Source organism: Fopius arisanus, unplaced genomic scaffold, assembly GCF_000806365.1.
Source record: "Fopius arisanus strain USDA-PBARC FA_bdor unplaced genomic scaffold, ASM80636v1 scaffold00009, whole genome shotgun sequence".
NCBI classification, from domain to species: domain Eukaryota; kingdom Metazoa; phylum Arthropoda; class Insecta; order Hymenoptera; family Braconidae; genus Fopius; species Fopius arisanus.
The window spans coordinates 359,115-381,315 of NW_011887748.1; the positions used below are offsets into that span (position 1 = coordinate 359,115).

The window sequence follows — 22,201 nt, forward strand, 5'->3', positions numbered from 1 at the left end:
AGTTATAATCCTATTTTATATTCCCTTTAACTATTTTTTCAGCTTGTACTCCCCCTCTCTGATTTTTCCTTTTTTATCCCATCCACTAGTCTGGTCAAGTCCTATTACTATTACCTATTACAATTGGATGTAATCCTATTTTTTTACTATTTTACATCGCTTTAGGTATTTTTTCACGTATCACTATTGCCTATTGCAATCGGTTATAATCCTATTTTATATTCCCTTTAACTATTTTTTCAGCTTTTATTCGCCGATGTGATCGAGACTTTACATTTTCAAGTCTTACAAATTTTACCCAACCGAGACTCGAACTCGCTACCTGTCGTCGCATGTGAAACAACGGGTTTATCCACTGCCCCATATTAAGACAAAATTAAGGGACTCAAAGAAATCATTCTGTCTATACGAAGAATAAAGAAAGATATAAAAATCTTTCGTCTTTCGTATCAAGTAATTCTACTTGTGCATAACAAGATGAATTAGAGTTCCATCTGGTGGAGGGTTGGATAACAAAATTAAGGGTGAAAAGCACTGGTTATGGGGTCTCCGATACCGGCAATCGTCTGACGAAAATCTCCCCTACCGACTCATCCCCTAGGTGATCCCAGGATGCCGGTTATCAGCCACCACCCCGCAGGATCCATCGATCCACCCTCAATAGACTCGTTCAACCCCCAAACGATGGCACTACGAGAATGCCCTCTGAATCGTACACCCCCTCTAAACTCCATGTAACCGTATAATAGTGTTGCGTCGTTTATTGATTGGCGTTGGCGTCGACAGACCATCGTGGAACGGTCTCCAAAGAGTGTCAGACAGGCGTCTCAGTTCGCTGTGTTTCACAGGACACGCTGTCAGGGCTCCAAGGTACCTTGAAAAAATTTTAACAGCTAGTCATCCAAGTTCCATGTCAAGTGTAACCAATAATTTATTTAAAAAATAAATAAATACATCCAACGAAATTTCAAAGCCAGGGATTATCATATCGGTATGACGACACAGCAATGATACTGTCTTGTGCGACACGAGGGAGAGAAGGGGTTGAATGTAATTTGAAAAAATAGCGAGTCATAACGGATCGATCAAGAGTACGTAGGTGTTTGTACGTTGTGTCTCGAGTTATTGAAAAACGGGGCAGCAACGACAATCACGGGGCATCACGGTGGAGGAAAACGGTGGTGGCCCGGACTGCAGGAGGCAGGGCGCAACATCGGCCAACCACTGACATCATCAGCAGCAGCAGTCCGTCGGCCGTTAAATATACGAAGAAAAAATGGTCATGATGGCTGGTATGGACGATCACGAGAGAAAAATCGTCATGGAATTTTGCCATCTACTCGAAAAGAGCAAGCAGCTGTTCAATGGTCTACGCGACCTACCCCAGTATGGTCACAAGCAGTGGCAGGCCTACTTTGGAAGGACCTTCGATATATATACAAAATTGTGGAAGTTTCAACAACAGCACAGGTGAGAAATTACTATTATAAATTAATCCAATCAATAAACTCCCCCCCAAAGTAGTAAAACAGAGTGAAATTATTTCTCAAGTTCTTTCCAAGGTTTTTCGATAATATCTCCGAAACGAGGGAACGTACCGAATTTTTTGTAATGACCTTTTTTGTAACTCTCAGTTAGCCCTACGAAAAAGGGTCTTATGAAAATTTTGGTATCTAGGTTCGGTTTGGAGATATTTTGGAAAACCCGAGGGGGTGAGTTCTACTAGTTCACTGGAGAATTTCGTGTGGTTGATTTCTTTGAAATGTGAATTTTGTTCGGTTCTTTTAGCCAAGTATGAATCACGTTTTGGGAATTCATCAGCCCCACCTTCTCCCCTTCATTGCAAGGTCTCTCTCTGTCTTTACTTCGGTATCGCTTTCTTTTTTTATTCTCACTCTCTTGCGCAACCCTACTACGCCCTACTTCTATTTCTCAGCACCACCATCCCAGCACACGCACGCTTCCACATGTAGAGCTCCCCTTCAACCCCCCAACCCCTATTTTGTACACCCCTTCCTGTGGGGCTTTGTATCTACCTCGACCAACTTCTATCCAGAGTGAATGGAACTAGTTCGATTTGCTGACGTGGAATTTACTATTTCACATTACGCCAGTGCACTCATTAAAAATTTCCTATGAATTTTCAGGGTTAAACTTTCAGGGAGGACATTATTGCAGTCAACTTCTACTGATGATTCAACCAAGTTTGTCATCTAATAATTAAATATTTCATTGTCTTCAGGGAAATACAAGAAGAAAATCCAGGGAAAATTGAAAATTTGTTTGGTTTCTATGCGAAGTATTTAAAGTGCAGTGAAAACTCATAAATTTTCGGAAATTTCATCTTAAACAAAGATTTTTATAAACATTTTTCCCCTAACGACTGCGATTGAATTAATGAAATTGAATTGAATATCAACAGTCAAAAGTCAAAAAGCCAAGAATTAGTTAACAATTTCTAGTTTAGTATTCGCAAGAGAAAACGTTTAATTTCACTATTTTTATAATATAATTTAGATATAATTTAAAATAATATATATTTATCGTGGGTAGAGTAAACCGGACCACGAAATTACCGTAAAAAGTATAAATTTCCAGGAATTCCGAGGATTTATTTTATACGGCACTTGGAACTGCACTAATGTCCTTGTCCTGATTCGTGAACGGATATACTCAGATAATTCAAAATAAAAGGATAAAAAAATGATACTTGGAAAGAAACCAAACAGCGATATGGAATTAACTTCTTTTGGCTGAGATCTTTTCCCAAAAAGTTTAAATCACCGGACACAGGTTGTCCCAATATTACTTTGGCAATTGGAAAAATCCTGGTATCACTTCGCCAGTGGCAACTGGAAGTAACACTGAAATAATATTAATGAGAAATCTGGGAAAAATCTGTCTGGAGTGCCATCCTGTTAATGGATCGATAGTCACCGCGAGGCGAGAAGAATGCAAATGAATTGTGTTATCTCTTTCCCATTCTGCTTCATTATTTAGACATGTCGTTTAGCTCTTCCATCCCCTGCATGTACTCGGCCATCCAATGCACATAAAAAAATGTTTTAAAAAAGCGGATAACAATTCACAACGTATAACTCAAAAACTATTGATTTCCTGATGAACGATAAAAAAAAAACGTTTTTATCCGAAGTTCAATCAATTACTAAAAGTCCTTTAACATTTCCCAATAAAATCAATAGTTTTCGAAATTGATTATTAAACAAAATATTAATATTTACTTCAGTCATTCTAGTTTATGAATCCAACAAATATTTATCATTAGATAGTTTTATCAGTATAAACTAAAAATTTAATGGAAAAATGAGAGAACTGCAAATTTAGTTTGCAATTTTCGTTAATCCGTGAAAAACGAAAAATGGAGAAGCCGGAAATAAAGTAAAAATAATATTTATCCACTTAATGATAATATTTTGAATTTTCAGAGCAATATTGGACACAAAGTACGGTCTGAAACGTTGGCAAATCGGTGAGATAGCAAGTAAAATTGGTCAACTTTATTATCACTATTACCTACGTACAAGTGAAACGAGTTACCTCCACGAGGCATACTCATTCTACGCAGCAATAAGAGGACGTGCATACTACAGTCGTGCAGCTAAGGAAGATCGTAGTGATTTAATGGTGAAAAAATTGCGTTACTACGCACGTTTTATCGTTGTCTGTTTATTACTCAACAAAATGAAATTAGTGCGGGAACTTGTCCAAGAGTTGGACACACAAATAGCTGATTACGCGAGTACGTACGAGCCAGAGGATCAGGTTGAATGGAATTTGGTGCTTGAGGAGATAAAGGGTTTTGTTAAAGCTGAATCGGCGGTTGGTGTATTACATGCCGACTCAAATCCCGTTGTATTGACGCATCGCCTTGGTCCGTTGACGTCACCACCCATCGAGCGATCACCACCCATGTGCCTAACTCTTCAAGAGATACTTATTGTTGGCAATTCCGCCGATCAGGTTAAATTCAGTGAATTATCAGTTGACATGTTTAGAATGCTCCAGACACTCGAGAGAGAGCCACGCGATGATCCTACCCATATGCATGATGCATCACCAGCTGGTAGATTGCCATTCAGACCTGGACCATATCCACCTGAGAATGGCATGCCACGACGTGAAAATCCCCACAAGTACCTGTTATATAAACCCACGTACAGTCAGGTTCAGGTATTTCTTGCCAGTGGTTTCAAGGAACTACCTGCCAATGGTGCACTACTACTTTATCTCTCTGCTGATGGATGCTTCTCCACTGTTAAACATCCCGAGGAAAGTAAGTAGATATCCTTCTTCTTGCTGCACACATCTCGGCAGAAGAGTCGTGTTATTATTTACAAAACTATTCCGATAACAAAATTGCTTCAATAAATTCATTCATTCGTCTAAACTGTCAAAAATATCGCGAAACTTCAGTCGTAAAATCATCTCAATTTTTAATTATATGAGTTCAAATTTCAATTCAATTAAAACAATTGATATTTGCAATCGATTCCTCAGGTAATCAGAACCCCCAAATTATCCTCACCAATTAAATAACACAAACCGATAATAAATAAAGACAAATCCCCCGAAAAAGAAACTCTCAAATAATGAAAAAACAAACTGTCGATAGTTTTAGGAAAAAAATACCAATATTCTTCTCCATACAAGTGCGAAGAGCAGTAGAATCTTCATAAGAATAATGAAATTGTTTTCATGATGACAAAGTGGGATACGACCTGGGTGGTGTGACAACCAGCAACAAACGAGATCCCGAGCACGGGAAGAGGCTGAGCGGTGGTAAAGAGCCCCACTGTCTTTACCCTGGTGATCTGTATCCGTTCACAAGAAAGCCACTGTTTGTGGTTGTTGACTCGGACAATAGCTACGTGTTCCAGCAGATACCAAGATACTTTGGTCAACCACTGATGGTGCTTATGTCCCCCCAAGAAACACCACCAACGCTACGTGATGTACGTCATGGTGGAAGTCTCTTCACCCTTTTTCTCCATTCACCACTTGCCGCCTTTTGCCTTATATGCAACGTCGGTAGCTTAGCGGTGCATCACTGGGAACGATGCCAGAGTTATGTTGAACGTTTTCTCATCGAGGCAAGCCGTCTTGTCATTCGTTCCAGATGCGGTAAGTCATATTTTTTCGTTATATGTAAATTATTGGGGTTTATTTATGTTCTTTTATACCTCCTGTGCAGATATATTTGACATTGGCCTGTGAATATGGATGAAAGAAGATGAATAAGAAAGAAGAATGGAGGTAGAAGTTGTTCGGTGGAGTTTTGATTTTATATCGTCAATGTCTCGGTTAATGCAACTGTCGCTCTTTTAATGTTTGAGACTGAATGCCATTCTGATCGGCCTCATTATTATAATCATGATTGAAAATATCGGAATTAAATGGGGAATGCGTGGGAAAGATGTTAATTTGCGAGTTCGATTATAAAATAAAAGAAAAAGTTAATGTTCTCGGTTATTTCGTTGCCCAATTGACAATTAATTAATCTATCTCTTCAAAAAATCTTTCGGAAATATCTTCGAAATTAAAAGAGATAGCGAAATTTTTGTTGAGATATGTCTTCAGGGGCAATCGAGAACTGCGAGACGGATTATAAATTTCTTGAATTTTTTATCTTGCTGCGATTCCACTGAAATTTCAGGACATCTCGTCTTTGAAGACTCAGAATTTCGTAAAAAAATTAAACTAACAATCAAGCAAACTCGAAATGTTATAAAAAATTTTGATAAATCTATTCTACAATCTTGAAAAACCAATAAAAGTAAAAAAAAATGATGATATTTCTGATTTCCCGAAAATTCTTAGAATTTGTGAGTAAATTTTCCGGAAGATCTAAAATTTCATAATTTTTCTGCAACTAAATCGCATTCAATGTATAAATTATCTAATTGCAAATGAATTCATAATTATTTTTGCAAATCCAAGTATTACCATTCTTAAAAAATGATATTGACTTCTCCCAGTGTTTCCTACTTCACATCTAGACCTTCAATGATTTTTCAGAAAGCAGTATTCTCCAATTTTTCGGCGACGACTTTCTGCGACTGCTAGTTGTACGCTACGTGTTCTGTGACGTTGTACTACACCTGCACCGATCATTTCGTGGTCGTCATCAACGACCCTGCTGTCATCCACCCCTGCCTGAAGCAGAAGTACTGCAGCATCCAACGCTGCACCACATAGTGCTCGATCTAGCAGCATGTATCGATGCACGCGATCACTTTGCCGACAGCAATGAGCTAGCCTGACCCCGGCATCACTATCGTCATCAGCGTGATAATGACACAATATCCCCGTTAACAACCACTTACCAACAATACGACTACGATTACGACAATTACAATTACAATAAAATCGTTACATTGAGACCTCATTAAACCGCGTCTCGCAATTCATTCTCACTTTTATAAGAAAAAAAATTATAAAAAAAAACAACATTATCTCTACTGTTTTTAATTTAATGAAAAAACAATAGCAAACATCTTGGCGATGAGAAACGCGCATACAGTGCTTATAATTATAAATAATATATTATACAACAGATAATTCTCATCGGCAAGACGTTTATTTATTCTTCACTCGAGCAACTCTCCTCTTTTTCTTCTTCTCTGAAAAAACAAATACTACTTTATATTATTTTTCATCAATTTTGAACGTGAAAAATTGTTCTAATATATTCTCACAAACCAGAAATCCAAGGAAATATTTATGAAATGAAATTATTTTATACACAATAATCCGAAAATAGAAGCAAACGATGTGATGAAAAAGTTTGATGAATATTTTTTGACAAAATGATGATAATATGTGGAAACACGTTCGGTATTTATTGAATAGTACTTTCAAAGTCAAAGTCGTTAACCCGAGCGTGAATATTCGCCTGACAAAACCCTGTGTTCACCTCCTCTTGTTCTCAAACATCTATTTTACCCTAGAATCCATTTTCGCATTCCTACCCTCTATTTTTTGTTGAATTACATTATAAATCCATTAGTCGTCCACAAAATTGTTTAGCAGTTCAGTCGCCGATAAAAATATTTTATATCTCAATTTAACATCTCATTTTAATCTCTTTAAACAATATATCAAATCGTGACGATAAATATTTACATTTTTTAAAAGTATTTGGAGAATGCTTCAGCAATTCGGCATTTATATATTATCCATTAATTTATTTATATCGGACACTTTAAAAACTGTTTAAACAAAAGGGAGGGCTATCAATTTCACTGCATAATTTTTTAAAGGATTTTTTATCATGCCGGCATTATATTTAAGGAATAATTCCATAATTTTTTAATCGATTTTTAAGCTTCACAAAATGTGGTATTTCTTCCCATCAAGTGCATCATTCAATAAATTGGAATTTATCTCGCGTTTATTAATAGACAAATCGTTAAAGTACTTTCGCTAAAATATTCAGAACTTTTTGGGTGAAATTTCCTCGATAAACGAGACAGTTAAAACGAGTAAATCGATACGAGAGGATATTTCCATTCGCAATTATTTTTCTACGAATAAAAATAGAAAAAGTTCATCCAACAAAAATTAAGGGATGAGCAATAACAGCAGTACTATAACCCTGACGTCTCACTGAATGATTCCTTATAAAAAAAGAAGGATATAATTTTTATAATCAGTAATTTCCTCTTCATCCCAAAGAGATTTTTCCCAGAAACTAATAAATGACCGAAAACCGGGATATTTTCCGCGTAAGAAACGACTTCAGTGATACCACATGAATTTTTCCATCGATGAACAATTGCCTTTGGGCTGTCTGGCATGGACACAAGAATTGGGAACTAGTGCGGTCGATGGACATTCAAGCGCAAATAGTGAGATGAAAGAATTTTCGGGCGTTGAGGAAGAGAGATGAAATAGAAAGACTCTGGGATGAAAAGGGAGAGACAATCTGATTGGGAAAGATAGAAAAAGAGGGATCTGCAGTTTGAATGCGCGAGCGCAAAGCAAAATTCCTATAGACTAATGCAAAGAGGTAGTGCAATGCTGGTGTTGGTACATCTCAACAATCTATTTATATTATCACAGATACACTAGCTCAGAGTACTCTGAATTTATCCGGGGTATGCTCAGTAGTTGGAGATTAAAGAAACAAGTTTAGAGGTGTAAGTTTGGCACAGGTATGCTAACCAAGTGGCGATTAGATGTACGAGAGAGTGGGGATGATGATGAGGGGAGATTATCGCTGTAGTGTCTCGTCTCAAGTTGTTGGTGGATGCTGACCACCTTTTGGTGGTTCTTTTTTATTCACCTTGAATACTCAAGCTCCGGTTTTTATCATCGGGGGATTGAGTGCTGCTGAGGAATAATTCACGGTGATATGGGGCCGTTGATTATTTTAAAATAGGGTGGAAGTGGTGATAATCATGGAGGGGCAGGAGGGAAAGGGCCGATCAAGGGCCTCATCAACATCAAGCTATGGCAGAGAAGTGCGATGCGGTTGTCAATATTTCCAGAGTGACTCATTGCTACCAGAAAGACGAGCGATGATGATGAGACCCTCGTCCAGAAATGCCAATTCAATTATTGAATCTTCTGGTGCTTGGTAAGTTGTTTCATACAATTGTACCCTGGGGTAATGCTAAAAGGCTCTTGACTCGGATTGCGTTGTCCCCAGGGTGGATAGGTCAAGGTAGGGCCGACTGGATTATAAACTGGAGGCCAGGGATTTCCGGAGCATCTGAAAATTCATTGATTTTAATCTCTCATCTATTTAAAACCACGAATTGAAATAAAAATTGATGACGTCGAAACGGCAATGATTTCGTAATTTGTATGTTTGTCTGGGTAGTTTGAATTTCACATTGGTCACAGTCGGCAACACGGTAAAAGCCAACGCATCTATTTAAGGTTCGCCCGGGTGGCTATAGATAGAAACCGAGAGACCGGTCAGCCTCTCCTGGTTTCCGCGTCCAGTCTTCGCTGACTGACTGACTACGACGTGAATGTCTTGAATCCTCTGGAGGCTCACTATTCCTCTCAGCATATATCAAAATCATGTACACCGCATCGAGTACACTATTTTTAATTATAGAATATCGGTTGCCAAGAGTTTACCGTTGTTGACGTGTTCGATCACTCGAATTGAACTCAATTGAATGATTTTTATCGTCGAATTACTGATAGCACTGGGGTAGATAATCTATTGATCACTGGATATTGGAGTTAAACATGAATTATGTGTATAGTGATCATGAGTATGAGCCGATTGGTGCTGCTTTGGTACCGAGGACAATGGCCTCTGCTACGGCGCCCGTCGTCAGGATCATCGACACTGACGTCGTCCCCGTCGCTGATAGCGATGACAGCATTGACGTGAAGGGACGATTTACACCTGGTCCTGTACTTGATGATGATGATGTCGTGTTGCCGCTTGATGGACAGATTGAGGACAACGCTATGGAAGGTAGAGAGCTTGGGAGTGGTGATACCTCTGAAGATCTTGAGCATGAAACTGCACAGCAACTGCAGGATCGACTTGAAGAGCAATTCCTCAGGGCTCCCACACCTGTCACTGAATCCAGAACTTATGGCGAAGTCAATACCAGTCAGGTAGGATCAATTGTTATTTATATACTTATGTATCTTCAATTCTGTAGTTATTACACTAATTGTGTAATTAATCCCCGAGCACTTCGTAAACTCTCCGTGGAAATATTCATCAATTAAACATTAAAAAGTTGTACGAAACTTTTGATGCATCTTTGATGAAAAAATTATTATTATTTATTATTATACGATTATATTTTCTAAATACACTTTTGCCACATAAAGTTTTAAGATTTCCTCAATTACAATATTAATCAACGCATAATTAAATTAAAAACACTAATTTAAATTTACTGAAACTATATTAGAGATATTAATTCAAAATATTTTCTCAGAAATCTTCACTTATTCTTATTTGTTTACTGGAATGCAGATACTGTTTTCGGTTATTTATTTTTATTTGTTTATACGGTTGATTTAATTCTCTGAGGAATTGAACAGTTGATTGAATATCAAACGAGAGGTGAGACGTATCAGAAATGTTTATGTGGATGGAGATAATCTTCATGTGACGTCAGCCGTTGTAAATGCACTTGAAATTCACACAAGTGCACGTGTCACCTGGTTATTGCAACCATAATTATAGATCCCTTGTTTATTTGCATTTCAATTTGAATGATGAGCTCATCAGACCTAGAAACTTTTATTTTTCCACCGCGTTATCTAGGCCATTGTTGCGACAAGAGACAAGTATACCGCACTCCCGGAATAAATCCGAAAATTATGTCGACTCCAAAAATATTGTCTCGTATGTGTCGCAAAGACACTAAAAGTCCGCGGATAAATTCACGAATGCGAATCCGTTGAGTGCACTAGGAAAATTTTCTTCCGTTTCTCTGGGAGAAATTTCGTTACTAGATTCAACGAAATCCAAATTTTCTTTAATTACGAAGTTATTACAACGGTATAATTGATTGAGTCATTATAATTAATTGTTAAATAAACTATATGCAAGATAATAATTATCACCAATTAGCAAAAATGGTACATGTAATTCCAAGAAATCTGTAATCACTTTAAGACTGCATAAACTAAAAAAATTTCTTTTTTCCAAATATATTATAAAAACAATAAAATAAAATTTTTAAATACAATATATTTTCTTGTGATTGATAAATATTTTTGGCGAATGAATTTTTTTTTCTCCGTGTAACTGAATAGATCCTGAAAGAGCGCAGTAATCGGAAAAAATTTTAGATGAAAGTTATCGATTTGATAAAAAATATAATACAACTGATAAAAAATATATTCTAAACATAAATGTTTATGGAAACTAAAAATGTATTTACAACAAAAATTATTCTTCGTGACGAGACGCATCGAGACGTACCGTATTTTATGCGAGAATATTCATCAGCAAAGTATTGTTTAAAATTTTAATTTAATATTAATATTGTTAATGCAGGCTTCAGTAATTTGACGGTACAGTTTCAAATGGGTCAGTTTTGATGAGAAATTATTACAGAGTGCAAAGTTAATTGCAATTGCAATTAAATCCATGAATAGATTGATTTTTTAGAGTGAAGGAAGATAAGTAGAAAGTCTCAAGGAAAATTTCGCAATCTTTCATAGATTCAGAAATATTTCTGGAGAACTAGCCGTTAGCTAAATCGACTCGTTACCCATTCGCAGCTGAGTAGAATGCCCTGATTAAATTTAAGATGCTGTATTTTGATATTCTGGGATGTTTCCGTAGGTGGACTCTTCGGTGATGGAGGAGTTACCACAGCATCGTGGTGCTCGTGGTTTTCCCGAGCGTTTGCGCTCTCAAGCCGGTAAACTACGTTCCCGCATAAAAGGCATTCAGCGACCCAATTTTACTCTACCAATCGAACGAAAGAAATCGCCAAAAGCGGGGTCATCGGACCGATCAAAATCCTCTGATAAAACAAGATCATCCGAGAAATCAAAGTCTCCAGAGGGGACGAGTAAACGTGAATCTAGGAAAGATAAACCGAGCAGAATAGATCGAATAAGATCATCACTACCAGACCGACCAAAATTCTCACTCCCCGACAGATCGAAATTCCCGAACTTTCCAAAAATGCCTAGCAAATCGAGCTTTCACCTGCCACATTTACCTGGTAGACGTAAAACACCAAGCCTGGGGGAGCAACAGCGTCAGCACTCGAGTGAATCAACGACAGAATCAAGACGAAATATTTTTGACTTCTCCACAGTGCCAAGACTCTTCGATCGAAAGTCAAAGGAGCACGGTGAGTATGCGACGTCATCCCCAAAGGAATCCAGGGCCCAGTCATCCGAGAGCACGACCTTACCAAGAGTTAAAAAGTCCAAAACGTCATTTGGAAGTCGATGGACTGCTCGTTTCACGGACATCAAGCTCAAAGACGAGGAGGAGGAGATGGAAAAGCCATGGAGACACCCTAATCTGGAGAAGCCACGACTCTCCTTGCACGGACAAGAATCCGTCGAGGACCCAGAACCAATAGCGTGGATTGACGAACACCGAACTAGTCTCCAAGACGAAAGACTACCCTACGACCTGCATGGATCAAAATCAGAGATAATCGATGAGGCGACAATCCCCAAGTTATCAAAAATCATTCACCATGACTCCGAGGAATCCTACGAACCAGAACCACCGCAGATCGATCCGAGAATGTACGGGGATCAAGAAATCGCTCGTTTGGAAAGAGAAGAACTGGAGCGAGAAGCTTACAGAGTCTCATTTGGAGCTGTTGATCCTCACGATCGCCACAAGAAACGATTTCCATCCTCCGAGGGACGAGATTCGGACGAGGATGAAGTAGACCTAGACCAGGAACCAGAAGCAGAGGAAGATCATTACTCCACTGAACCTGAGGACGAATCCGCTCCTTCAGACCGAGAGCAACAGCCATCGAGTGGAAGTTCCTACGAAAGAAGACGCCGTGGCGTAATCGAGGAGATCGATTCAGACGAAATTTTTGTGAGAATGAAGGGAATCAGTCAGGACGACATGACAGTGGCTAAATACCTGACATCAGAGATACGAGAGGTCTTGAGAGGACCAGGAAATGCACTAGCTGATGCGGTAATTATTCTCGATTCTCCTCCACAACCGCCACCCCGACGACCAGCTCGCAAGAGAAATCTCCAGAAACGAAAGGAAGAAACGAGAGAATCACTGGAATCCATCGAGAATATCCCCCCCAACAGACCTAAACGAATCTTACGGAGAAGCGCAGAGTCAGATTATGGATCCAATATCCTCGACAACTCGGACAGTCTCTCAGGCTCTCATCATCGTATTGTCTATCACGCTGAATCAGCACCGATGGATCTTAGTCACGTGGAGCCCCTGGATGACATAATCGTGGTCAAACCACTCCGAAGAAAATCAAGATCATCTCTGAGAAGCTCTTCCCTAATTCCTTCTGATCCAATTATTGAAGTTTCCCCGGAAGTATCTCCTCCACCGATTCCCCAAAGACGTAAAAGACGTGCACAAGAGACAATACAGCTGGTGAATGCAGCAGAGTCTTACAATGGCCGTCGCACACCCGATCTCGAGACCTGGAGGATGGAGATTGTAAGACCGCAGTCGGAGCCTCCAGTGAAGCCTGCGAGAATGCCAAGTAAAGAGGCAGTGAATATAATTACGCAAGTAGAAGACGATTACATTGAGCCACAATCAAAATTCGAACTTGAGTTGGAAGTGGAACAGGTTCCAGTCCCCCCGAAGAGACGTTCAAGATCGAGAGGAACATCAATATTCCAGGATGATGATATCATTTCACGAGGTGCTGAGTCCCTGGATGTGGCCTACATAGATGATGAAGAAGAGGATCATGAAGTGATGTCGAAAGATAATGACGCGGACTCACGGGGGGATTTTCCGGGTTACGCAGTTATTGATAAACGAGAGAAGCCTCCGAGGCCGCCGCCTCCTAGAAGACGGAGGAATAAATTTGCGACAACACCGAGACGATCGTCAGGGCCTTTGAGACCTCAGAGGGCCTACAGCACACTCCGTCCAAGATACGATCGTCCGGAGGATGATCGGGTGACGCCTTACGATGAGATTGACCCCGAGGAGGTGAATGGTCTGGAGGATATCGATGGAGAGCACCTCCGGGAACTCATGAGTGGTCAAGTGATGATGAAAATGGCAGGCAGACCCTTGCCACCTCCACCTAGACCTGTCCGCACTAAAGGAAAGGATAAACTGCAGACACCAGATGATGAACAAGATTTGTCTACTTACGCCTCTTTCACACAGACTGATCCCCTGCCTGATGACATGGTCATTGAGGAGGAAATCATCCAAGCCAGAGCTGTCATAACTCCTTCGTTAACAGGATCTCAAATTCTTGTATCAACTGAGAGAATTCCAACTCCACGTCCATTTCACATCACAGCGATTTCCCACGAAGAAATACCAAATCTAGATCATGATGTTTTGAGAGGAACATCGACAAGATCAGAGCCTGAGCTAGCGAGAGAGCGAAGGGATGAAACACCTGAGATGAATTTTGATGTTCCCGATGTACCACCACTTCCAGTCGCGATTACTTCATCCGGTATTCCAGATGAGGTGCCACCGCAGAGACCACCGAGAACCAGAAGCCAGAGTCTCTCAGTACGAGAGGAAGACACTCATGATCCAAGAATTACAACGATTGAGGAGCTAGAGGAGAGATTAACGGCTTTACTCACCAGTGAGACATTTAAAATAGCTAATCTAGAAGTTGGCGATTTACGTGTGGATAAATTGAGTGTTTCAACGTTGGAGGCACATAAAATAGCTGTCTCGGAATTGGATGCTATTGTTGTGTCAGCGTCAGAGATTACTTGCGCTGAGGATGATGAGCCTGTGATTAATCCTTCGTTATTGAGAGAATTGGTAGCAATTAGGAATCAATTGGAAGCCGTTGCGGCTTCTCAGCCTCAATCCTCACCTGGAACTCCATTTAGAGCGCCTGAGGATTCCCTAAGTGACTCCAAGACTGAATCAACGGTGATCGAAGTTAAGGAATTAAGAGGAGGATCTCCAAAGCTCGATCAATTGCAACTAGAGCCCCTAACAAAATCCATGGAAACTCGTGCATTGTACTCGAGTAAAGGATCCGAACAAGTGCCTGTTAAAGAGATTCAGCATCCAGAGGAGTCGAGCAAAGAATTATCAGCGACATCATCAAGACCAACGTCCAGGGCAGAATCTCCAGTCCGAACCACCACAACAGGTGCATTAATTAGCAGAGAAACTGCATCACCAGTTCGATCTCTTCCTCCAGCTATTTCAGTCACTCCAGATACTGTGGAGCCTTCACCGCCTCAGAATGCACCTAGTGCACCTCACAAGAAATTCGAAACGTCCGAATCAAAACCACAACGCGCAACGATATCGTATTCACCAGAAACTTCACCGGAATATCCAGAATCACCAGAATCTCTTGAGCGTTCATCACCAATACCACCACAGTTTATCGCATTTCAGACATCACAGATACCCTCTCAATTTTTTACCCTCTCGCAACAATTTCAAACACCCCAACCACCTTCTAACTCTGGAAATGATGAGCCAGGCGTTATTGATATGACCCAGCAGTTATTACGAGCACTGAGACTAGTTGGTAAACGTGCAATGCGTCATTTCGTGAGTTACGTTGTTTCCAGAGTTAGTCAGGAAGAGACCGAGGCAAAGATCAGGGAGGTGGAGCTCACACTTTGTGCACTTCTGCTGATCATTGCTGGCCTTCTAATTGTCTGTTTTGCTGGGCCCAGAACAATCACTCATCATCATCACTGGGATTACTTCAATCCACCACGGCTGTAGGAGCATGCTTTTGGTAAAGGAGACTCCAATTATCGACATGATGATTAATTTGTTTTTTTGATAATTATGTAGTCGACTCGCACCGGAAATTCTTTATAGTTCCCCGGCGGGGACTATGGTATCTCGAAAAAATCGATGCAAACACAAAAAGTAATTTGAGAATTACTTTTTTATTAACAATTTAAATAGTCTTTGAAACAATGAGTCAGTGATTCATATTAATTTACTATCGATCGAACGCGATCTGTGAATTTCATCTTGTTAGTGTAATTAATTCTAAATTCAAGTCTCGAAAATCGCTCGAGTGATTATAAAAAGATAATTTATTAAACTATAAAAATGGGAAATAATTCTTGAAGGGTAGCAGATCGAGATTTTAATTCTACTCGACCAAGTTTATTTTAAAAATGCGAATGCTGGTGCGAATCTACTGAATAATTATCTTTTTTTAAGTGAAACTTTGGCTGGAGTAGAATGAAAAATCGTCACGAAAATAGAAGCGGAAGTGACGCAATCAACGTGACGGATGTATTGATCCCTCTCTCACCTATTCTCTTTCTTTCATCAGACATTTCTTTCTGCTATTAGGAGTAAAATGAGCCCGGCCCAATTTAATCTATCGAACGTGTTATCTTCGGTCTGCGTAACAATTAATAATCTTCAATATCAATCCAGTAATAACGGTATCAGAATTGAGAGAGAGATTCAAAGTTCAATAGTTTGGAATACGCGATAATCCTTCCAGAAGTTTCACTTCTGTTGTATGGCCCGGGTGCACTCTGATTTTTTGTATCGAAACCTCGACGAATGACTATACAATCGACTTCGTATAATACTAAGGTATATCATAATTAATATTATATTTCACATATATTTCTACAATTGTTGAGTCTATGAATAATTGTTACTTATATGTTTTAATACATAAAATATTCATTGATGATAAATTAAGAACAGGAGAATTATCTGTCATTGGAAAAGATCCTCCTCGTATACCATCACGTCCCTTCGGTCTTTGTGGGCTGATTTTTGAGAGTAGTTCGCTGCTATCGAGGACCACATAGAGCTGGATGTTGTGTCGTTTATTGGGTCAATTATTGGCTGACGACGAGCCAAAGACACTTTCAATTGGATTGAGGATACCATACTGCCGTCCATGTCGTTTATCGCCCGTTCTGCTGCTTCGGATTTCTCAAATGTTACGAAACCTCGGCTGTAAATTAATCATAGAATACAGAACACTTGTTGATTCGTTCACTCATGCATCATGAGACGAGCGCTAAATTATTTATGATTTTACAACTACATTTGGAACGGAGAAACGACAGAAGTGCCTGGAAATGAAGGGATTCGATAATTTGATTCAATTAATTCTGGTAATATTTATGAAATAAATCTGATTTTTTAAACGAAATAAATCGTTACGTGAGAATTCCCATTTGAATTTTGTAACTTTTTCTGCTCAATAAATAAGAATATCAATTTTCGTATTGAATAAACATTAATTGGAATATAACCATTTTAGATATTTTATTTTTGGAAGTTTTCAAAAAGTTTTTTTACTGAAGACTTGTCCAGAAAATTATATTTAGCCTCATTTTTTATTATTAATATAAAATAAATATTGTATGTCAGATAAGGAAGGTGAGGGCGATGCAGAGAATTATTTTGAATAGTTTTTTTTTTTAATTTAAAGTACTGCTTGGGAATTTTTACTCACTTTTTCTCAGCCTCCATGGTGATATTGATGATATTTCCGAAAGAACTGAAGTGTTTCTTCAAGAAATCCAACGATATTTTGTATCCACATACAAATAGGGTATTCCCAGTTCTCGGTTTATAATCAGATTTGGTGGGAGTTGGTTTAGCAGCTGGTGGATTTTCCTCAGTACTCTGAGCACTTATAAAACTGTCATAGAGATCCTTGACACGAGGTCTAGCTGCTGTTTCAGCCTCTTCTTCTTCTGATTGCGTTGCTGAGAATGGCTGATAGGAGCAAACAGTCTTCTCTGTGCTATTTAATTTGCGTTCCAAGCCGCGGGGACGCTTGAATGATTGCTCTGGTCGTTTTGGAGTCTTTGGAGCTGTGATGACACCTGATTTTATCAATTTTTTCGCTACTTCACGTGCATCTCTGGCTTCCGTTGGACGTTTTGGAGCTTGAGGCATTCGCTCAGGCTCTGGTTTCGGTGTTTTCAAATCTTGAAGAGCTTTTTTCTGTTACAACAATAAACACAGTGAAACAATGATTCATAATAAAAATATAACCTCAATCTTTTATTTTGCAACCTTTCTCTTTAATTTGTTGTATTTCGCCTGCAGCATCAACTCCTCCTCCGTCAAATTCGATGGGAAATGCAGATAAACCATTTTGCAATTTTAGATTTTTACATTCCAGTCAGAAAATCATATAAATAAATGTCATGTTTTTGTCAAGAATCGACTGTCAAAGATAACTGTTACACTGACATCTTTTAGAAATAAATGTACATTCGAAGCATTTATTAACGAAATTTCCATTCAGAAATCTCTTTTCCGTTTATTAGAAAATTAGTGGAATTAAACAATAAATACTTCTGAAAGTCAATGTTTATGCAAAAGGATAAATGTTATTGAAGTATTTACGTCTTGTCGATATGACCTACAGGCGCGTTCCTAATGTTCATGGGCGCATGCGCTCATAATGCGCATGCGCTGGAGCCGGATATCTCTTCGACAGTTCTGTGATCCTGATACTTTCTGCGATTTTTCGAGACCAAATATTTAGACTCAAATATTCTGAGGGTTTTTGGTGGCTACCAGGAGTTGACCTCTTTCCGCATTCTGTATTCCTGATACATCAGGCGATTTTTCAAGCCCAAATGTTCGTTCCAAACATTCAGAGAATCCAATCGACAATTTTCGAACTTTCCTCTCCGTAAACAACGGAATTACTCCTACCCATTCATGCTATCCTGATAGATTCTAGGATTTTTCGAGCCCGAATAGTCGTCTCAACTATTGAAAATGCCAATGACAGTATTTCGGACCAGAAAAATCTCCGAATGTACTAAGGAAACATGAACCGAGAAGAAGTTATCGACAAAGTGTGTGGAAGTCATCTTCAGCTGTCACTGGAAACGCAGCAATTTTTTGTCATAAAACATGAAGAAAATGCATCGGAAAATTTCAACATTTTTCATAGATTAATTCATACTCCTTTTCGGATATATTTTATGTTATTTAATGCAGGTTTTGTTGTTGGTACTGCGTGGTCTGGTGATGTTTTTCCAAAACGGTGGTGGTTTTCGACTCTCAAGGACATCATTTGGACGTTCAGCGGACGTCCAGAGACAATATTTCGAACCAGAATATCTTCGGGTGTACTAGGACAGCAGAAAGTGATGAGAGTTATTGCACTAGCTCCTCGTACTTTCTACTTTCCTGTTGCAATAGTACGATATTCACGAGTAAAACAGAGAACAATTGGAGAAACCACCAGTACTTTCTCACAGTTTATGCTCTCCTAATGAATTTTGCACTATCCAGACGTCCAGAGACAATATTTTAAGTCAGAATATCTTCAAATGTAACAGGATAATAGAAGACCGTAGAAGGTATCACCAGTTCTCTCTCATTATTTTGCTTTTCGACGGCAATGGTCCGGAATCTATTAGGAGCACAGAAAGTCGTAGGAGTTACTAGAATAAATTCGCATAATTTCTACTCTCCGGATGAGTTTCGCCGTATCCAGCCGTCCAGAGACAGCATTTCGAACCGGAATATCGTCGGATATATTAGGAGAGCAGAAGATGTGAGAAAGAATTGGAATTCACCTGTGATTTTCTATTCTCCTGGCCACACTGAAGCTATTCTGGTTCGAAATATTGTACGTTTTAGAACCAAATTGAAGTGTCAATAAATAGAACGAGACACGTTGAGGATAAAAAATGGTTTATTCATGCAAACTGACGTTCACTCAGTGCTAAAAATAAAAAACCACTTGATTAACCATTAAAATGAATATAGAAATTTATTTAGAACACAGGTTTACAATTTCAATCATATGTGTATAATCTTTCTACAATTCCATTGGAATCAAAGACAGTCACAACAGTGGATTGTAAACTTGATTGAAAGATGAGATATAAAAAGAAGATAATTCCCGAATGTTAACCATCAGCTGCAGTTTCACTGTTAAGTATTTAGTTTAGTCGAGGGCTCGCTGTTGGGTGGATGAATTCCAAGATATCTGAGACGTTTCCAGCGTACATCCTCAGGATCTGGAGTTGGTGGAGCTGTAACACACTCGAGACTCAATTGAAGTGCTTTTCTCAATTCGTCATCATCGTCGGACTCCTCGATCGTTTCAAAGAACCTCTCGGACTTATTCGTGTCTAAATCCAGTCGTAATTTGAGGGGTTTGTCTGTTGTCTCATCGACATCCTGGAGACTGAGCTGCAGTGCTCTCTGCAAATCCTCGTCGTCATTCTCCTCCTTCTCCACACCTTCAATTTTAATTGGTATTATCCTCTCTCGTGGCTTGTCTGATGGTTTCGCTGTACTTCCAACTGCACTTGAACTCGATGGCACTCTAACAGCCTCCAACCCAGCCACAGCCTCTCGTATCTTCGCCTCATCCTCCTCCATCGTTCCCAATCTGTGACCTCCAGATCCAAACACTTTACCCTCATCATTACTCGCTTTTCCGGACTTCTGGGTAACTCTTACTGGATTCTTCAGTAGTATTTCGTCGGCCTTGCACTCTGGCAATTGTCCAATGACGATGAATATTGAATATCCTGTTGGAAATATAAATAAAATGGCAATTGAAATATTCACTGAGTTGCCAGTAATTAAAATCTTATGCCAATAGACTAACCCTCTTGCAACAATTGTGCGAAGTACATCGACAAGTAGGTGTTGGATAAAAGCTGAGGGCCACTTAAAATAGAGTTGAGATTGAACCACTGATTACCAATTTTACGGATTGTGAACCAGTGACCTTTGTAGTTGCATATGTACGCCTGCATTTGTCTAAAAATAACGGAGAAATAATATAAAAATAGTTGGAGTTGGACGTAAAAATAATGTAAATATCATCATGACTAATTGACGGGAAAATGTATTAATAGATGATGAACGCTAATGATTTAACACCTACGTAGGATCATTCTGTGCGATGATAGCTATGGGCTCTCTGCTGTTGTACGGTATCAGTTCCAGTCCCCAAACTTTGAGGGCACTGCTTATCACTTGAACTGAAAAATAGCCACTGTCGTCCACATTGCCAGAGGGTTGCTAAAAATAAAATCAAAATATTGTCAGTCACCGAGAAAAGCCCGATAATATTTCCGATGAATTGTTTCAATGGAATGGAAAAATAACTAAACGAGGGAATCATTCGATTCACATTCTCGAATGAATTAATGCATAAATAAATTTCTCAATACATAGTTACTTCTCTAAATCTTTTATAATCTTCACTGTCTATACCAGCTTCAGCCATTCTCGCTTCCTCTTCGTCATCCAACTGTCTGGCAAGACATCCCAGGTCTACAGCATTGAAATACGAGCCTTGGAGAAGAGAATTCAAGCAGTGCTGACCACACAAATACCCCTCTTGCTGAAAATGGGATAGATTAATGAAATATTTATTAATTCTTGCTTCAGAGGGATGAGCGTAAAGTAATACGCAAATATTTATGGTGGTGTTGTCTTCTGTGGGTTTACCTTCTCGTGAAATATCTCCTCCATTGTGACGCTATTGTCCTGGTGTCCGGTGTGTGGAATAAAATTATTGGAGCAGTTGTATTGAATAATAACCACAAAAATATATTAACCGATGACCAAACGTCATTCACAAAAATATTTTGTACGTTCCAACTGAGATTGAAGATATTTGTGAGTGTCGAGTGTCTGTGGAGGGCTTACAGCATCAGAAGCGACTCGTAGTGACTAATTAATCAACTTTTGGAATTGAAATTGTCAAGCAGATGGTAAACTCAAAGTGGATTGACTAAAGTAGAGGCTCAGTTCTGCGGGTTTCTAAGGTATGATCGTATGATACAAGCAGGTATTGTCAAGCCAAAAACAGGGGACAAGTTCTCTCAGGCGGCACGAGACAGCGCGGCGGTCACTATCACCTTCCCCTCATCTCCATGTCATCCCCACTCTGCAGCTGTTCGGCACTGGTGGGACTATTTGAAAAATGATGATTTAAAATAACAGGAAAAAATGTAAAGTATGGCCTTGGTTTATGGGATGTGTAGTATCTACATGACCTCAAAGTTTCAAAAATAGAATAAACTATAGAAGCATTACCCAGTCTCCAAAAATCAGGCAATAACAATAAATAAATTGATTCCTCGTATTTTTTATTAAAAAATAACAGCGACTTACAGGTGATGCAGCAGTTTTCACAAACGAACCGGCACTCGAGCTGACGGGATTAGAAAACGGAACGTAATTCAATGTATCTGATACTTCCATTCCCGTTTCAGAGATCCAATCGAAGTGTTTTTGATGGTCAAAACCAAAATCCACACGCTAAATTCTCTTCAATCAATTATTTTTCACTGACTATTGGATTTTACGTGATTGCACTGTTTTTTTTAAAAGAGAATTAATTAGTAGGTTAAGAATTTTCGCAATTATCGTATCTCGTCAAATTGAGACTGCCCGCGGTGTTCTGTGCGCACGGACGGTGTGCGTGCGTATGGCGTACGCACGGAGTATCGCCTGGCGACCCCCACTCGAGCGGTCTTCTGTGCGCATGCAGGGTGTTCTGTGCGCATGCGGGGTGCTCTGTGCGCATGCGGGGAGTCTCGCCGGGGG

General features: G+C 39.3%; 4 protein-coding genes across 5 annotated transcripts; 2 read left to right on the forward strand and 2 right to left on the reverse strand.

Moving 5' to 3' along the window:
• The first annotated feature begins 804 nt into the window (after window positions 1–804).
• On the forward strand, window positions 805–6,619 carry LOC105274003 (protein SCAI). 2 transcript variants are annotated; one of them, XM_011316788.1, is made up of 5 exons: window positions 805–870; window positions 974–1,470; window positions 3,447–4,294; window positions 4,729–5,142; window positions 6,037–6,619. In XM_011316788.1, the coding sequence occupies exons 2-5, from the start codon at window positions 1,277–1,279 to the stop codon at window positions 6,279–6,281; spliced, it is 1,701 nt and encodes a 566-aa protein (XP_011315090.1). In that variant the 5' UTR covers window positions 805–870; window positions 974–1,276; the 3' UTR covers window positions 6,282–6,619. The 2 variants fall into 2 exon arrangements, with proteins under 2 accessions (XP_011315090.1, XP_011315089.1); XM_011316787.1 differs by having other exon boundaries at window positions 825–1,470.
• A 1,570-nt stretch (window positions 6,620–8,189) lies between these two features.
• Window positions 8,190–15,554, forward strand: LOC105274004 (titin). The gene is made up of 3 exons (XM_011316789.1): window positions 8,190–8,599; window positions 9,243–9,606; window positions 11,300–15,554. Exons 1-3 carry the CDS (start codon window positions 8,421–8,423, stop codon window positions 15,383–15,385), a joined length of 4,629 nt encoding a protein of 1,542 aa, XP_011315091.1. The 5' UTR covers window positions 8,190–8,420; the 3' UTR covers window positions 15,386–15,554.
• A 661-nt stretch (window positions 15,555–16,215) lies between these two features.
• On the reverse strand, window positions 16,216–18,034 carry Nelf-E (negative elongation factor E). The gene is made up of 3 exons (XM_011316791.1): window positions 17,675–18,034; window positions 17,106–17,602; window positions 16,216–16,598 (listed from the first exon to the last, which is right to left on the reverse strand). The coding sequence occupies exons 1-3, from the start codon at window positions 17,753–17,755 to the stop codon at window positions 16,355–16,357; spliced, it is 822 nt and encodes a 273-aa protein (XP_011315093.1). The 5' UTR covers window positions 17,756–18,034; the 3' UTR covers window positions 16,216–16,354.
• Window positions 18,035–19,371: 1,337 nt separating this feature from the next.
• On the reverse strand, window positions 19,372–21,982 carry LOC105274006 (ataxin-3). The gene is made up of 6 exons (XM_011316792.1): window positions 21,767–21,982; window positions 21,098–21,564; window positions 20,826–20,990; window positions 20,529–20,665; window positions 20,247–20,401; window positions 19,372–20,166 (listed from the first exon to the last, which is right to left on the reverse strand). The coding sequence occupies exons 2-6, from the start codon at window positions 21,119–21,121 to the stop codon at window positions 19,562–19,564; spliced, it is 1,086 nt and encodes a 361-aa protein (XP_011315094.1). The 5' UTR covers window positions 21,122–21,564; window positions 21,767–21,982; the 3' UTR covers window positions 19,372–19,561.
• Window positions 21,983–22,201: the final 219 nt, after the last annotated feature.

Coding starts and splice junctions, on each gene's coding strand:
- LOC105274003 (XM_011316788.1), top strand. CDS start 1,277: ATGGTCATGATGGCTGGTATGGACGATCACGAGAGAAAAATCGTCATG. Junction 4,295..4,728: donor TGTTAAACATCCCGAGGAAA/GTAAGTAGATAT, acceptor ATGATGACAAAG/TGGGATACGACCTGGGTGGT. Junction 5,143..6,036: donor TGTCATTCGTTCCAGATGCG/GTAAGTCATATT, acceptor ATGATTTTTCAG/AAAGCAGTATTCTCCAATTT.
- LOC105274004 (XM_011316789.1), top strand. CDS start 8,421: ATGGAGGGGCAGGAGGGAAAGGGCCGATCAAGGGCCTCATCAACATCA. Junction 8,600..9,242: donor ATTGAATCTTCTGGTGCTTG/GTAAGTTGTTTC, acceptor TTATGTGTATAG/TGATCATGAGTATGAGCCGA. Junction 9,607..11,299: donor GCGAAGTCAATACCAGTCAG/GTAGGATCAATT, acceptor ATGTTTCCGTAG/GTGGACTCTTCGGTGATGGA.
- Nelf-E (XM_011316791.1), bottom strand. CDS start 17,755: ATGGTTTATCTGCATTTCCCATCGAATTTGACGGAGGAGGAGTTGATG. Junction 17,603..17,674: donor ACAACAAATTAAAGAGAAAG/GTTGCAAAATAA, acceptor TTGTTGTAACAG/AAAAAAGCTCTTCAAGATTT. Junction 16,599..17,105: donor ACCATGGAGGCTGAGAAAAA/GTGAGTAAAAAT, acceptor ATTAATTTACAG/CCGAGGTTTCGTAACATTTG.
- LOC105274006 (XM_011316792.1), bottom strand. CDS start 21,121: ATGGAGGAGATATTTCACGAGAAG. Junction 20,991..21,097: donor AGGAGATATTTCACGAGAAG/GTAAACCCACAG, acceptor TCCCATTTTCAG/CAAGAGGGGTATTTGTGTGG. Junction 20,666..20,825: donor ATTATAAAAGATTTAGAGAA/GTAACTATGTAT, acceptor TTTTATTTTTAG/CAACCCTCTGGCAATGTGGA.